The 12,637-nt window shown below is 40.0% G+C and overlaps 1 protein-coding gene across 1 annotated transcript; it reads right to left on the bottom strand.

Annotated features, from left to right (window-relative positions):
- Positions 1–9,965: 9,965 nt before the first annotated feature.
- LOC123170785 (PHD finger protein ALFIN-LIKE 3-like) lies at positions 9,966–11,783 on the bottom strand. Its single transcript, XM_044588546.1, has 5 exons — positions 11,567–11,783; positions 11,424–11,459; positions 11,069–11,291; positions 10,406–10,456; positions 9,966–10,050 (listed from the first exon to the last, which is right to left on the bottom strand). The coding sequence occupies exons 1-5, from the start codon at positions 11,781–11,783 to the stop codon at positions 9,966–9,968; spliced, it is 612 nt and encodes a 203-aa protein (XP_044444481.1).
- Between the last annotated feature and the right edge of the window lie 854 nt (positions 11,784–12,637).

The raw sequence follows: 12,637 nt of genomic DNA on the forward strand, positions 1-12,637 counted from the left end.
CTCTACAAATCCATACTTCCCTCTGCGAAGGGCCTTTCTATTTACTTTATGTAATTTTTATTTTTATTTGAGTCTCCATCTTCTCTTATAAAGCACCAACTAAGGGGCACTATGATCATACTTGAGCATTGGGTGTAGCTAATATGTGAGTGTGTTTCATGAATGGATCAATGATTGAGCATAATGGGCTAGGGGTAACTTGCTTTAGTGTTGATATTTTGAAATACATGGTTGCTTGTTGATATGCTTGAGTATGGAAATCTTCATGTCAAAACTAGACTATTGCTTTGAATCATATAAAAGTCCAAATGTCCATCCTACAAAGAAAACAATATGTGATGAACATGTTAGGCAGCATTCCACATCAAAAATTCTATTTTCATCATTTACCTACTCGAGGACGAGTAGGAATTAAGCTTGGGGATGCTGATACGTCAACGTATCTATAATTTTTGATTGTTCCATGCTGTTATATTATCATTCTTGGATGTTTTACAATCATTTTATAGCAACTTTATATCATTTTTGGGACTAACCTATTGATATAGTGCCTAGTGCCAGTTGCTGTTTTTTGCTTGTTTTTTACTTCGCAGAAAATCAATACCAAACGGAGTCCAAACGCAGCGAAACATTTTGGAGATTTTGTTGGACCAGAAGAAACACGATGGGCCAAGGAAGTATCAAAGGGGGGCTCCGAGGGGAGCACAACCCACTTGGGCGCGCCTGGGGGCCCCCCAGGCGCGCCCTGGTGGGTTGTGCCCACCTCGGCTGCCTCCCGCACCGACGCTTTGCTCTATAAATACCCCAATATTTCAAAAACCCTAGGGGAGTCGACGAAACACAATTCCAGCCACCGCATGTTCCAGAAACCACAAATCCAGTCTAGACACCATCACAGAGGGGTTCATCATCCTCATTGGTGCCTCTCTGATGATGCGTGCGTAGTTCATTGTAGACCTACGGGTCCATAGTTAGTAGCTAGATGGCTTCCTCTATCCCTTTTGATTCTCAATACATGGTATCTTGGAGATCTATTTGATGTAACTCTTTTTGCGGTGTGTTCGTGGGGATCCGATGAACTTTGAGTTTATGATCAGATCTATATTTTTATCCATGAAAGTTATTTGAGTTTCTTTGATCTCTTATATGCATGATTACTTACAGCCTCGTATTTCTTTTTCGAATCTTTGGTTTAGTTAGGCCAACTAGATCGATTTTTCTTGCCATGGGAAGAGGTGCTTTGTGATGGGTGCGATCTTATGGTGCTCAATCCCAGTGACAAAAGGGGAAATGAAACGTATGTATCGTTGCTATTAAGGATAACAACATGGGGTCTATTCCTACATGAATAGATCTTGTCTACAACATGTCATTGTTTTATTGCATTACTCCATTTTTTCATGAACTTAATACACTAGATGCATGCTGCATAGCGATCGATGTGTGGAGTAATAGTAGTAGATGCAGGTAGGAGTCGGTCTACTAATTTTGGACGTGATGCCTATGTACTGATCATTGCCTGGATATCATCATAATTATTTGAAGTTCTGTCAATTACCCAACAGTAATTTGTTTACTCGCCGTATGCTATTTTTCTCGAGAGAAGCTACTAGTTAAATCTACGGTACCCGGGCCTCTTCTTTATCATATTTGCATTGGAGATCTATTTTAATTCGCTTTTATTTTCAGATCTATTAATCTAAAAACTCAAAAATACCTTGCTGTAATTTATTGTTATTTATTTTATCTCGTGTTCCTGCGAGATATATTTATCCAATCTACTACAATTTTATCTATATCTTTATCCGGGAGGGATTCACAACCCTTTTTTACGTCGGGTTGCAAGTATTTGTTCTTTGTGTGTAGGTACCGTTTACGTAGTGTTGCGTGGTTCTTCTACTGGTTCGATAACCTTGGTCTCATCACTGAGGGAACTACCTACCTTAGATGTGCTGCATCATCCCTTTCTCTTTGGGGAAATAACGCCGTAGTTCAAGCCGCATCATTTGACAAGAGCAACATGGCACCGTACTGGGTCTGCAACGACCTCGACCTCGCCGCCGCATGGGCACTCGACTGCTCCGTCACCGCCGTGGAGACGGCTGCCAGGCGCCGCCGCCGCGTTGACGGAGACCTCACCAAGATCGGCGAGGAGTGGTTGCTCAACGACTGCTCCGCGAACGCCGGTCGCGGCATGGCCGCCGCAAGACAACGTAGGCCACGTCAGCAGTGGCCGCGGCTGCCCTTCGCACAACGCATCAGGAGGTGGAGCGTCTGCTCCGCGAGCGACTGGCAGCCGCTAGGCAAGGTTGCCGCGGCCCTCATGCGTCGTTCCGCCGCTGGAGGGACCACGACGATGACGACGACGACGGCACCAACGGAGACGGCGGTGTGGTAGCGCAGGGTGGCCACGCGTACGAGGTGGTCTTACGGTACATATTTTAATTTTTTTTGGTTTTTTGCTTAAACGGTCGAAATATCGACCATTTTATGTAAATTATATGCAAACTTGAATGAAAACCATCTAGTTTGAACGAATTTCTTCCGGTTAGTTTGTGTTGTTCTGAAAATGTATGCGGCTAGCGTTGGATGGCTTCCTCCCGCATCCGTGTCCACGGACTGGTCCCCCTGTCTGTAGATGGATACAGGAGGTTTTTTACACGTTGCCGTTGGAGATGTCCTTACAAAGAAGGAGTCAATCATTGACTTTTTAACCAGCTATTAATGTGACGTAAAATCATATTAGAGTAACCTGAGTATATGATGTTTCATCTTATACATCGATTTTCTAAGGTGAGTGAATTACCAACTTAGCATTATCAAATGCAAAATATATGTGTTTCTGCATGCGAGCAGCGAGTCTGCTTGCGTGCATATGACCATCTGCGTTTGTATTGTATTTCTAGAAAAGAAGTTTTCCCTTTTAAATTACAGAAAGCTTTAGTTGTGTTTAAAAATCATTTGGTAAATGATTTCAATAAAAACACTCTTATTATGAACCAATGAACCAAGACTGACCAACCCATTGTACAAAATATATTAGCAAAAGATCCAACTTTATTCACTATGTAATAAAGTACACAACATGCAGCAAGCTGGAACAACCACGAACAACAAAGGAACTTGATAGTATCAAAACTAACATCAAATTAGTTTGAAGTAGTAATTTCTAGCTCTTTTTTGCATGCCAACATTCCTCATTCTCTTTGGCAAATAAAATGGATAAAACAAAATCAAAGTGGACCAAAAAGTTCTGAAAGTAGCATGCTTTTCCCACCCCAATATGTATATAGCTAGGGGCATACTGCAAGCAAGGCATATTCAAAACCACAGTTTAACTACTGCACTATTAAGGAATAATGCCCGGGCACGAAATGACGAAACAAGAGGTCCATTGACACAACCTACTATATTTTGACCCGCAAAAAAAAGACCTTCTATATTTTGAACAATAAATATATAAGAAACAGCGATCAAGCTTTCGGAAACAAAAATATGACTGTTCATCAGTTGAACCCTCTTTTATCTAGTGCACCATGATTGATATATCTATATCTATATCTATACATACTAATTACTAATAAAACAAGGTGCGTTTCTCCGATCTTTTCATCTGTTAACCGCTGAAAAGAATTTTTTTCTATACGAGGTGGTACTAAATTTTTGTGCGCCCATCTGCTAGAATGAACAAAAAGGTTTGTCTAGGATTTCATAGGTGGGCCGCCCGCTTTGGCCCCGGAAAGCCCGCCCACTTATTTTCCTGCCCACACAACTGGGAAACCCGATTTGTTGCACTTTGCGGCAAATAGTTGGAGCTTTGCACAGGGTGCCCAAGACTAGGCCCGGCTGTTTTTCTTTTTATATCTGTGTTCCGTTTGTATATTTCGTTTCTTTCCTATTTTAGCCTTCAAAGTTTATTTGTCCTTTTTACTTTTTTCATACATTCAAAACTTTCAAAAAAAGTTTAGAACATCAATTTGTTTGAATTTTTTGAAAAATATTCATAATTCCAAAATTTGTTTCCATTTTTAGAAAAATTCGGAACTTTAATTTTTTTACTCGTTTGAAACTTTTCAAACTTCAAGAAATGTTCCCATTTTTTCAAAAAATACTTGCGATTTTCAAAATTGTTTGTGATTTTTAAGAAAAATATTCTTGTCTTAGTGAAATATTCACAAATTCAAGCAAAATATTTTAAATAGTCCTACATTGCTCCCTTATATATAATCGTGCCAGTTTATATACTTGTGTGAAGCTACATATAGTAAACTGGATGAAGGATGGATGGATTGGTACGTGAGCTAGATGAAAAAATACCTTGAATTTCATAAAATGAAGAATTTTTCTCCATTTTTCAATTTTTTTGTATTTTTTGTTTGATTTCTCAACAAAATTGCATTTTCGAAATTCAAAAATTATTCTTGTTTTAGTGAAATCTTTGCAAATTCAAAATAATGTTCATGTTAAAATATACATTTTCTAAAACTTTTCTGAATGTTCAAAACATGTTCCCTTTTAAAAAAATTGTTCACCAATTAAATGTTTTTTAGGTTTTTATAAAAGTTTCATGTTTCCAATAAAGGTTTGTGAATTTTTTTAAAATGTTACCGTTTCAAATTTTGTGTGTGTTTTCTAGAAAATGTATGGAATTTAAAAAAAATCATATTTTTGAAAACTTTTTATGATTTCAAAGATTGTTCATGTTTCCAAGAATATTTGGCAGTTCATAATAATAATTATTTTTTGAAAATTTCAAAAAGAATAAAAAAATATTTCAAAACTGACCCTCCATTATGTTCTTTAATATTTGCGCTGGCCATTGGTTAGCATGACGTGTTTGTTTGAGTGGCCGACGGCACTTGGTCGGGTTTTTGAGGTCATGAGTTTGATTCTTCAACTCGTCTTTTTTTTGGATTTTTACCCGTGCCTTAAAAACAAATGTCGTTTCGGTGCTTGGGCCTTCCACAACCTACACAACTTAGCCGGCCCAACTACTTCGGAAAGAAGGCAAAAATATTTTAAATAGCCCCACATTGCTCCTTTACATACAGTCATATCAATTTATATACATGTGCGAAACTACATGTAGTAAATTGAATGAAGGATGGATGGATTAGGCTCAACGAAAGATGCAGGGCTTGGTTAGTGAGGTAGCTAAAAAAGGACCCAAATTTCTTGAGGATCGCTACCCGAGGAAAAGAAAAGAGAAGACCCGACTATATGAGCTAGATGCATGGAAAAGAGAAGACCAGCTCACTCCCATATCATGGAACTTCAGACCTTAAATCCCCTCGTTCAATGAACGAAAAAATAGCAGAGTAGAATTAACTCCGGTTGTACTATACATGTGGCTTGTACATGGAAAAGAGAAGACCCGCCTCACTTCCATATTATGGAACCTCATACCTTAACATCCTCTTGAATGAATGGAAAAGTAGATTGAATAATTCAAGGTCTTCTCTAGCATGTGATGACCTAAAAAAACCCAGAACATAAATGTTCAAACATCATACCTTAAATCCCCTAGATCAATGAATGGAAAAATAGAGGTTCGATTACTTCACAGGTGGTGAAACCCGGAACCTAAATGTCCCTTCTTGGCATGCACGCATGATTATGCTTGCACATCTTATTCTCACTAAATTCAAGCAAACAATTTTTCTCCCGTTGCAACGCACGGGCATATGTGCTAGTCTTTATAACTACACATATACATGTCGCAATCGTTAGATTTTCATACTTCACATATGTATGACATTATAAATCCACATGCCCTCTAGTAAATAACACGTCCTGCAATCTCACATCTCTTTGTTTCTTCTAAATATCAATTTTACTTTTAGATATCTATCTTTCTCCTAGATATTCATAACTTCTCACCTCATACAAAAGCGGTGTGTGTTAAGTCTAAGCACTGATCTAACATCAACAATGTACACCATGAGCCTGAAATTTATGTATTGATGATCCAATATTGCATAGGAACGAACACTATATCATGGATTGAACTTTCTAGCTGAAAAAAATATACTAGCTCAAAGCACCAAATCAAAGTTCTGACAATGAGTTGGGTGCTCGTTTGCATGAAGAGAAATGATTATTTGTGATAAATGTTAAACTTAGTTAATATCTAGACATAGAGAATGGTTCCAATCCATGGTAACTCAACTCAAGCATCGAGGACATCATATTTATTCGTATTCAATACCAACACCAACAGTTCAGTCATAACAACAACAAAATAGTACATGCAATCAAGGTTATGAGTACTGGCTGAAAAGTTCGGATACCGGGGGGTATCCGCGTTTCTCAGCGCCTAACGAGAAATACCTATCCCGAGCAAAAAAATCTGATTTTTTTTGATTTTTTTAATTTAAACGATCAAAGTAAGTAAAACAACATAGCATCTTAGTTGTGCCAACGTGCCTATCTGTCGCGTGGTGGTAATAATCTAAATTCTACACAGGAGGCAACAAGTTCGAGCTTTTTGCTGCACTTTTTTTTTGCTTATTTTTCAGAATATGTAAGTATAAAAGTGAAAAAAAATGAGGAGCCAAAGAGTCAACCCTCTCAACACCTAGAATGCATGTAGTAGACGTTCTGCTGAGCTACTAGCTCTTTTCTGAATGATATTAGTTCAAGTTTATTATATATATAGTTTAAAATAATATGAATTCAAAATTCGATTATATATTTCGTCCGAAATATGTTTGGTATTTCTCGGTAACCCCCCCCCCCCCTGCGCGAACGATAAAATTTGTACATTCGGAATCCAGAATGTTGCATGCAATCACAGGGAAGTGTATTCATGGTTATTCGTGAATTTGAAACAATACATATCATTCATGGTTGTGGATCACTCAATAATATACAAGATAAATTAAAATTGAATCTCGAAACATATACAATACATTAGGAAGATTTGAAGGTTGTGTACAACTAACGAAAGTTGCGAAGATTTGAAGGGATTTTCTTGTATCAGATTCGTAAGATTAGTGTGACTTTTATGGAGAGAAACAACATTATATTCTTTCCATGAGAGAAATAGAAATATTTGTAGTCATCAATAGTAATGGAAAACCCAAAAAAAAACAATAGCTTAAAAAACAATGGGTTAGACATACTTGATATAAAGTTGAACAAATAAAGAAATATTGCATGGGCTATTGTGCTAGTTTTCCATTAGTACACACAAACTCGAACACTTTTCACTGTCACATACACTATACCTCTTTCTAAAAACACATACACTATACCTAGCAGTATTTTCAAAAGACCATTCATACACTAACTAGTAATGATATATCTACAATACAAGACCATATAAAATAATAGTAAATACAGCAAAAGTATACCTATAGGCTAGGTGCGTAATCTGACCAGGCCTAATACAAAGAATTATTGGTTTGATGCCAAAAGTTGGCATCCCAATATTTTAGCAAATGCGAAATATTGGCTAGTGATTGTTAGTTACCAGCTTCACTTGCTAACCTCACAAAAAGTTACCACTACTTTTTTTCAAGTCTTGGTATTGCCAGTTTTTGCCAACAAATTAGCCAGCTAAATGTTGGTAGCCAACCAATCATGCTCACAGACTCTATGCCATAATACACCATGAGAGATAACAGCGTTCAGTTCACTTTAAATATGATTCTACTAATAACATGGCAAATTTGAGTGTCTACAAGAGATCAAACTTCATGATAGACGTTTCATCAGATACAATAATATCTTGTAGTATGGTTGCTTATTTTAAGTAATCTGTCTAATGGATGATTTGGCACACATGCCAAGTAGAAGTCAGGCTAGAGGTACATAGCTAGACTTCTAGCTACTAAAAAAACCCATTAACAACATGAGATGCTGAAATACCATTTTCTTTGGCAGCTTTGGAGTGCATGAGTGTTGACTATCTGATTGATATTGGACAATGCAAATCATCCATGATTGTGCCCACTGGCAGTATTTGATAAAGTAGGATCTATTGCACAATACACTATGATAAATCAAAATAATGATTAAGTCAATCAAAATATCTTTCCATTGATAGTAGAGAGGGTTCTTTGGTTTGCAAGAGACTATGAAAGATAAAAATAGAGATAGATGCTTAAAGCTCCCTCCGGATACCAACATTTTTCTCAGAATTATTAACCCGCAATATGTTGGGGGTATTTTGGGTTTCGGAGGAGGATATTTTTTGTTACCACCTATCAGACTCACATGTTCCATGTTTCCACTATTATCAAAAAAATAAGAATAATGATAGTGTGGTATGGCAACTGTGGTTGTTTAGGCCTTTGCATGTACTCAACATAAACAAGAATTCCTTGATGGGCTACATCACATTATATCATGTAGTTCCCTCCCTATCCTTCTCTGTGTGTGTGTGCCTGGGGTGGTGGTGGGGGGTGGGGGTGGGGGTGGGGGTGACTTCAACCTCATTACAGAACATAAGGAGAAAAGTAGTGTGGTCCTCTGTATTTAATAAGTAGGGTTTATTGGGGTTTATGTTGACTAATGGATTATTTATTGGGATAATAACCATGACTCCCTTGTTCAAGTTACCTTGGACATATTGTTTGCTTCCACCTCTTGGAAACATATTTTCCCTTTGAATTTTGGTAAGAATCCTCTTAGCAAGATTAAAAACACATATGTTTCCTATAGTGACCAATTTGTAAAATGAAGAGGAGTGCTTCTATGCTCTTTCAACAAAAAGAGTTATCAGGTACTTAGTGCAAGGGCAAGCTTTCACTTGTCATAACTGTAGACCATCACCTTTGTGTATCATCTTCCTTTGTGATGCATGGCCTCCGCACATTTACTAGGTGCCGACGCATAATTCAGTGTCTAATAAATGGGTAGAATACCAGCAAGCTCACGCGCTGAGGCCACGAATGACCGCTAGGATGGTGTGACGTGGTCAGGAACAATTAGGGTGCATCTCAATCTAGTTTCTTGTATTCTCCATGTGCACTACCATTTGTATCTGACATGATTGACGCATCCGCCGCTCGACGTTGGTGATAAGCACAGAGGCGGCTTTAGCATGAGTATAAGAGAAACGAAATTCTCTGCGGCGTGTAAAAAAAGCTTGCAACGCCTAGATCCTCACCATCTCACTGGCGCGACAAACAACATTGGTCTGGAGTTCTGCTTGTGTGTAAGAAGGGGGCATTGGAAGCGCATGTAGCCATAGCTTTCCGGCATGTGAGTGACGATAGCTAGTTCTTGGAGGCCTTGGTCCACATCCACCTTGTCCAATGCTAGCCATAAGAACGACCACTCCAATGGATATATTGAGTGTGTTGGGATAAGGACCATAACCAAATTAACGGTTTCTTTAAAAAGATGGGTGGGATTATTACTCAGAAAGAATAGAATCAAGCCTCTTATATATTTGTATTTAATATACTAAACTAAAAAAATGGTTTTGGTGCTAGCTATAATTGATTGATAGTTCTTCTAATATTCATACAAAGAAGTCCACATACAAAAGTACCAATGAAATGCTATGTATTTGATGAAATGATTTAATAGAACATGTAGCACTTACATATTTTTTCTAATGTGCAACGCGTGCTTTGCTAATTTTTAGTAGTCAGGAATTCCCGTAAATCTCAGTTACCATGAATTCACACTGCTCATTAAGTCCAAAATTGAAGCGCAGAATATTTGTAAATAAGTGCGTACTCAAATTTAAGATCTGTCTATATATACATTAAGAAATGAGAATGAGAATAGTTGGATGTTTTTATGTTATCTCCTATCAGACTCACATGTCTTTGAACACACATAATTTTCTTACAGTGACTAATTTGTAAAATGAATTCTGTAAAAATATATCCAAATCCCCACCAAATGCGAAAATAATGGACCGCCTCTCTCACTACTTTTGTCCTTAAGCATTTTCCATATAAATGGGACCGCATACCCTACAATAAAAGAAGGGTGCATATTGTATTCTACTCTCTGGTATCTTCGAGGGTGCAGTCAGGACACTTGTAATCCTTGATATGTGCTGATTCAGAAGCAGTTATCTTCACACATCTGCCATGGAACCACAGATCACATACGTTACAGCAGATCCAAAACCCATTGGCATGGTACGGAGCACCACACTCTCCGCAAAAGTATCGCTTGTTCATCTTCTTCAGCAAGTGTCCTAGAGTTCTTGTTTGGATCGGACACGTTTTGCCAGGAGTCTTGAGATAGTAGTGGCATGTTCTCTTCAACAGGTGTTATAGAGTTTATGTTTGGATTGGACACGTTTTCCATTAAGTCTGGAGATTGTGGCACGCTGTCTTGAGCAGGTGCACCCGAATATTCTTTTGGATTGTACACATTTTGCATCAAAACTGGAGATGGTGGCGTAGGTAGCCAAACAATCTTGTGGAAGTGATACAATGTTCGATAGACAGTTGGCAAATTATTCATCATATCAAATAAACGCATCCTGAAAGGAGTAAAGGAACATCATCGAATCAGTAATAGCATGTGCAAGCAATATATCACACATGACGTTCTTTCATGCATAGTGGAACTAAGCTCTAAAATGTAATCTAATTATTTAAAGAGAAGATCAATGTCATCCAGAAAAAGAATAGTTCATCATTCAACAATGATGCTCTAACAATTGCTTGTGCATGACTACTGGTCTATTGCGGCTGTTTCCCCCCTCCCATTTCTCAACAGAAAATTTATATCAAAATAGGAGAAAACAACATATAATGTATTATTTTTAAAGAGAATCTTTTGCAGACATGTTTGAAATCATAGGAATTGCCCACTGTTTTTTCTACCGCATTCAACTGACATTCTTCTACGGTTACATGCTTAATTAAACCGGTTACCAGTACCGCCCCGTTTCTCATGTGTACATTAAACATATAAAAGGCTTAAATTTTACTATACACGCGCATAAAAAAGAATTGTTGAATGCATCCTTCTACCTGAAATGAAATACGTAGACTGTAGTTATTTGGTACTCCCTATGTCCCATAATATAAGAGCGTTTTTGTCACTAGGAAACGCTCTTATATTATGGCACGAAGGGAGTAGTGCGTACCTGTGATTGGCGTTGAGGCAAGCGGCGAAGAAAAATGCGACGCCGATGAGCCATGAATCAGCCCGTTGGGCAATGAACTCGAGCCAGGCGAAAGGGCTTATGTAATCCGGCCGGAAGTTGACGCCCAGCGTCGGCTCCGGCATGTGGGGTGGCGCCAACTCATCCGGCCGCCTCAACTCCCAGCTCCCGTCCGCGTGGCCGTACAAGCACAGTGCTTTCTTTCCTGCACGTACGTAGAGAATGAAGCCCGGTGATTGGCAGACGCGTGGATCCACAGTTTTCTTATTGTCGAAAATGGATCTAATAAGATTTCATGCATCCGGCGCAGGGCGCGCAGCAGAGCAGGATCTCTTACCTGGCTCGCATAATAGACCATATAATTCCTCCTGATCTGCACGCACGGCAACAAGCAGAGGAGAAAGCCTAGCGTCAGATCGATCTGCACGTCTCACGGAGACAAAGGTGACAACTAATTAAGAAGGGTGCTACGGCCGTTACCGGTGGTGAGGGCTCGGACGAGAGCGCTGCGGCGGGCAGAGAAGTCCTCGTAGATTTCCTCCACGGTGCGTGGCCCTCTCATTGGGGCGACGACGATGGCGTCCCCAGCGTGGAGCGCCGGTGGCGGGGTTGGTGAAGGCCGCCCCTCAACGTCCACCGTGAGACGGGGCCTGGTGGGAGTGGGGTTGGAGGAGGGGCCGGCGCCAGATGCATCCATGGACGGGACGAGATCTGGGCGAGGTTCGCTGCGGGTAGGCTAGCAGAGAGGGAGGGAGAGAGAGGGATTGCTAGCCGGCCGGGCGTCAAGACGGTGGAACGGAGGAGGACGCGGGCGGGTTATAAATTTCCTTTTCCTGTTTCTGGGCGGGAAGTATTGGTTTGCGTTTCTTTCCCGTTTATGGCCGCGCCGGCGAGGTGCCAGCAGGGCTGCAATTAGTAGAGAATGGCTGGCGGTGCAAATCCTAGGTCTGCTGACGCGGTGGCCGGATCAGGACCCACTATGTCATTTTCCCCTCGTTTATTAATTTCCTTTGTTGTGAAATGCACGATCGATATGATGCTTGTTAGCCCAAGGGGAGCTTTGCCCGGGAAGGGAAAGCTTGGTGCCGGAGGGAAGCGAGCGAGAGGAAGAGTGAGAGAGAAAGGAGAAATATGTGGTTCTCGCTACAATCTCTCTTAACTCCACATTGAAGCGTTCCATTGATTATATGTTGTACAGAGCACATAAAACATATCACGTCTAGAACTACCTACTACCTAGACTAAGACCATACCATCACATACCAATGAGAGTGGATGTGTACCACTCTACACTACCATGCCATCTATGTCACGATGGGCCGCCTCATGTGTAGTCAACACATGGGTCCCCACTTTGGGCCAACCCATGTGCAGACTGCTACATGGGGCTTGCCGGGAGACGAGGTTGAACCCAACATTCTCCCCTCAACCCTGTCGCCGGGGTTGGACAACAACGATCCCGATCTTGTCGTGCAGTTTTTGAAACCGGACGCGGCCAAGAGCCTTTGTCAGGATGTCGGCCTTCCGCTCACCAGTCCCGACAAACTTCAT

The sequence above is a fragment of the Triticum aestivum genome, chromosome 7D (assembly GCF_018294505.1).
Source record: "Triticum aestivum cultivar Chinese Spring chromosome 7D, IWGSC CS RefSeq v2.1, whole genome shotgun sequence".
In the NCBI taxonomy this organism is placed as follows: domain Eukaryota; kingdom Viridiplantae; phylum Streptophyta; class Magnoliopsida; order Poales; family Poaceae; genus Triticum; species Triticum aestivum.

Bases quoted from the DNA above. Each gene is read 5' to 3' on its own strand.
- LOC123170785 (XM_044588546.1), bottom strand. From the start codon at position 11,783: ATGGATGCATCTGGCGCCGGCCCCTCCTCCAACCCCACTCCCACCAGG. The intron at 11,292-11,423 runs GTAAGAGATCCT...ACGTACGTGCAG, and splicing joins TGGTCTATTATGCGAGCCAG to GAAAGAAAGCACTGTGCTTG. The intron at 10,457-11,068 runs GTACGCACTACT...TACTCCTTTCAG, and splicing joins TGCCTCAACGCCAATCACAG to GATGCGTTTATTTGATATGA.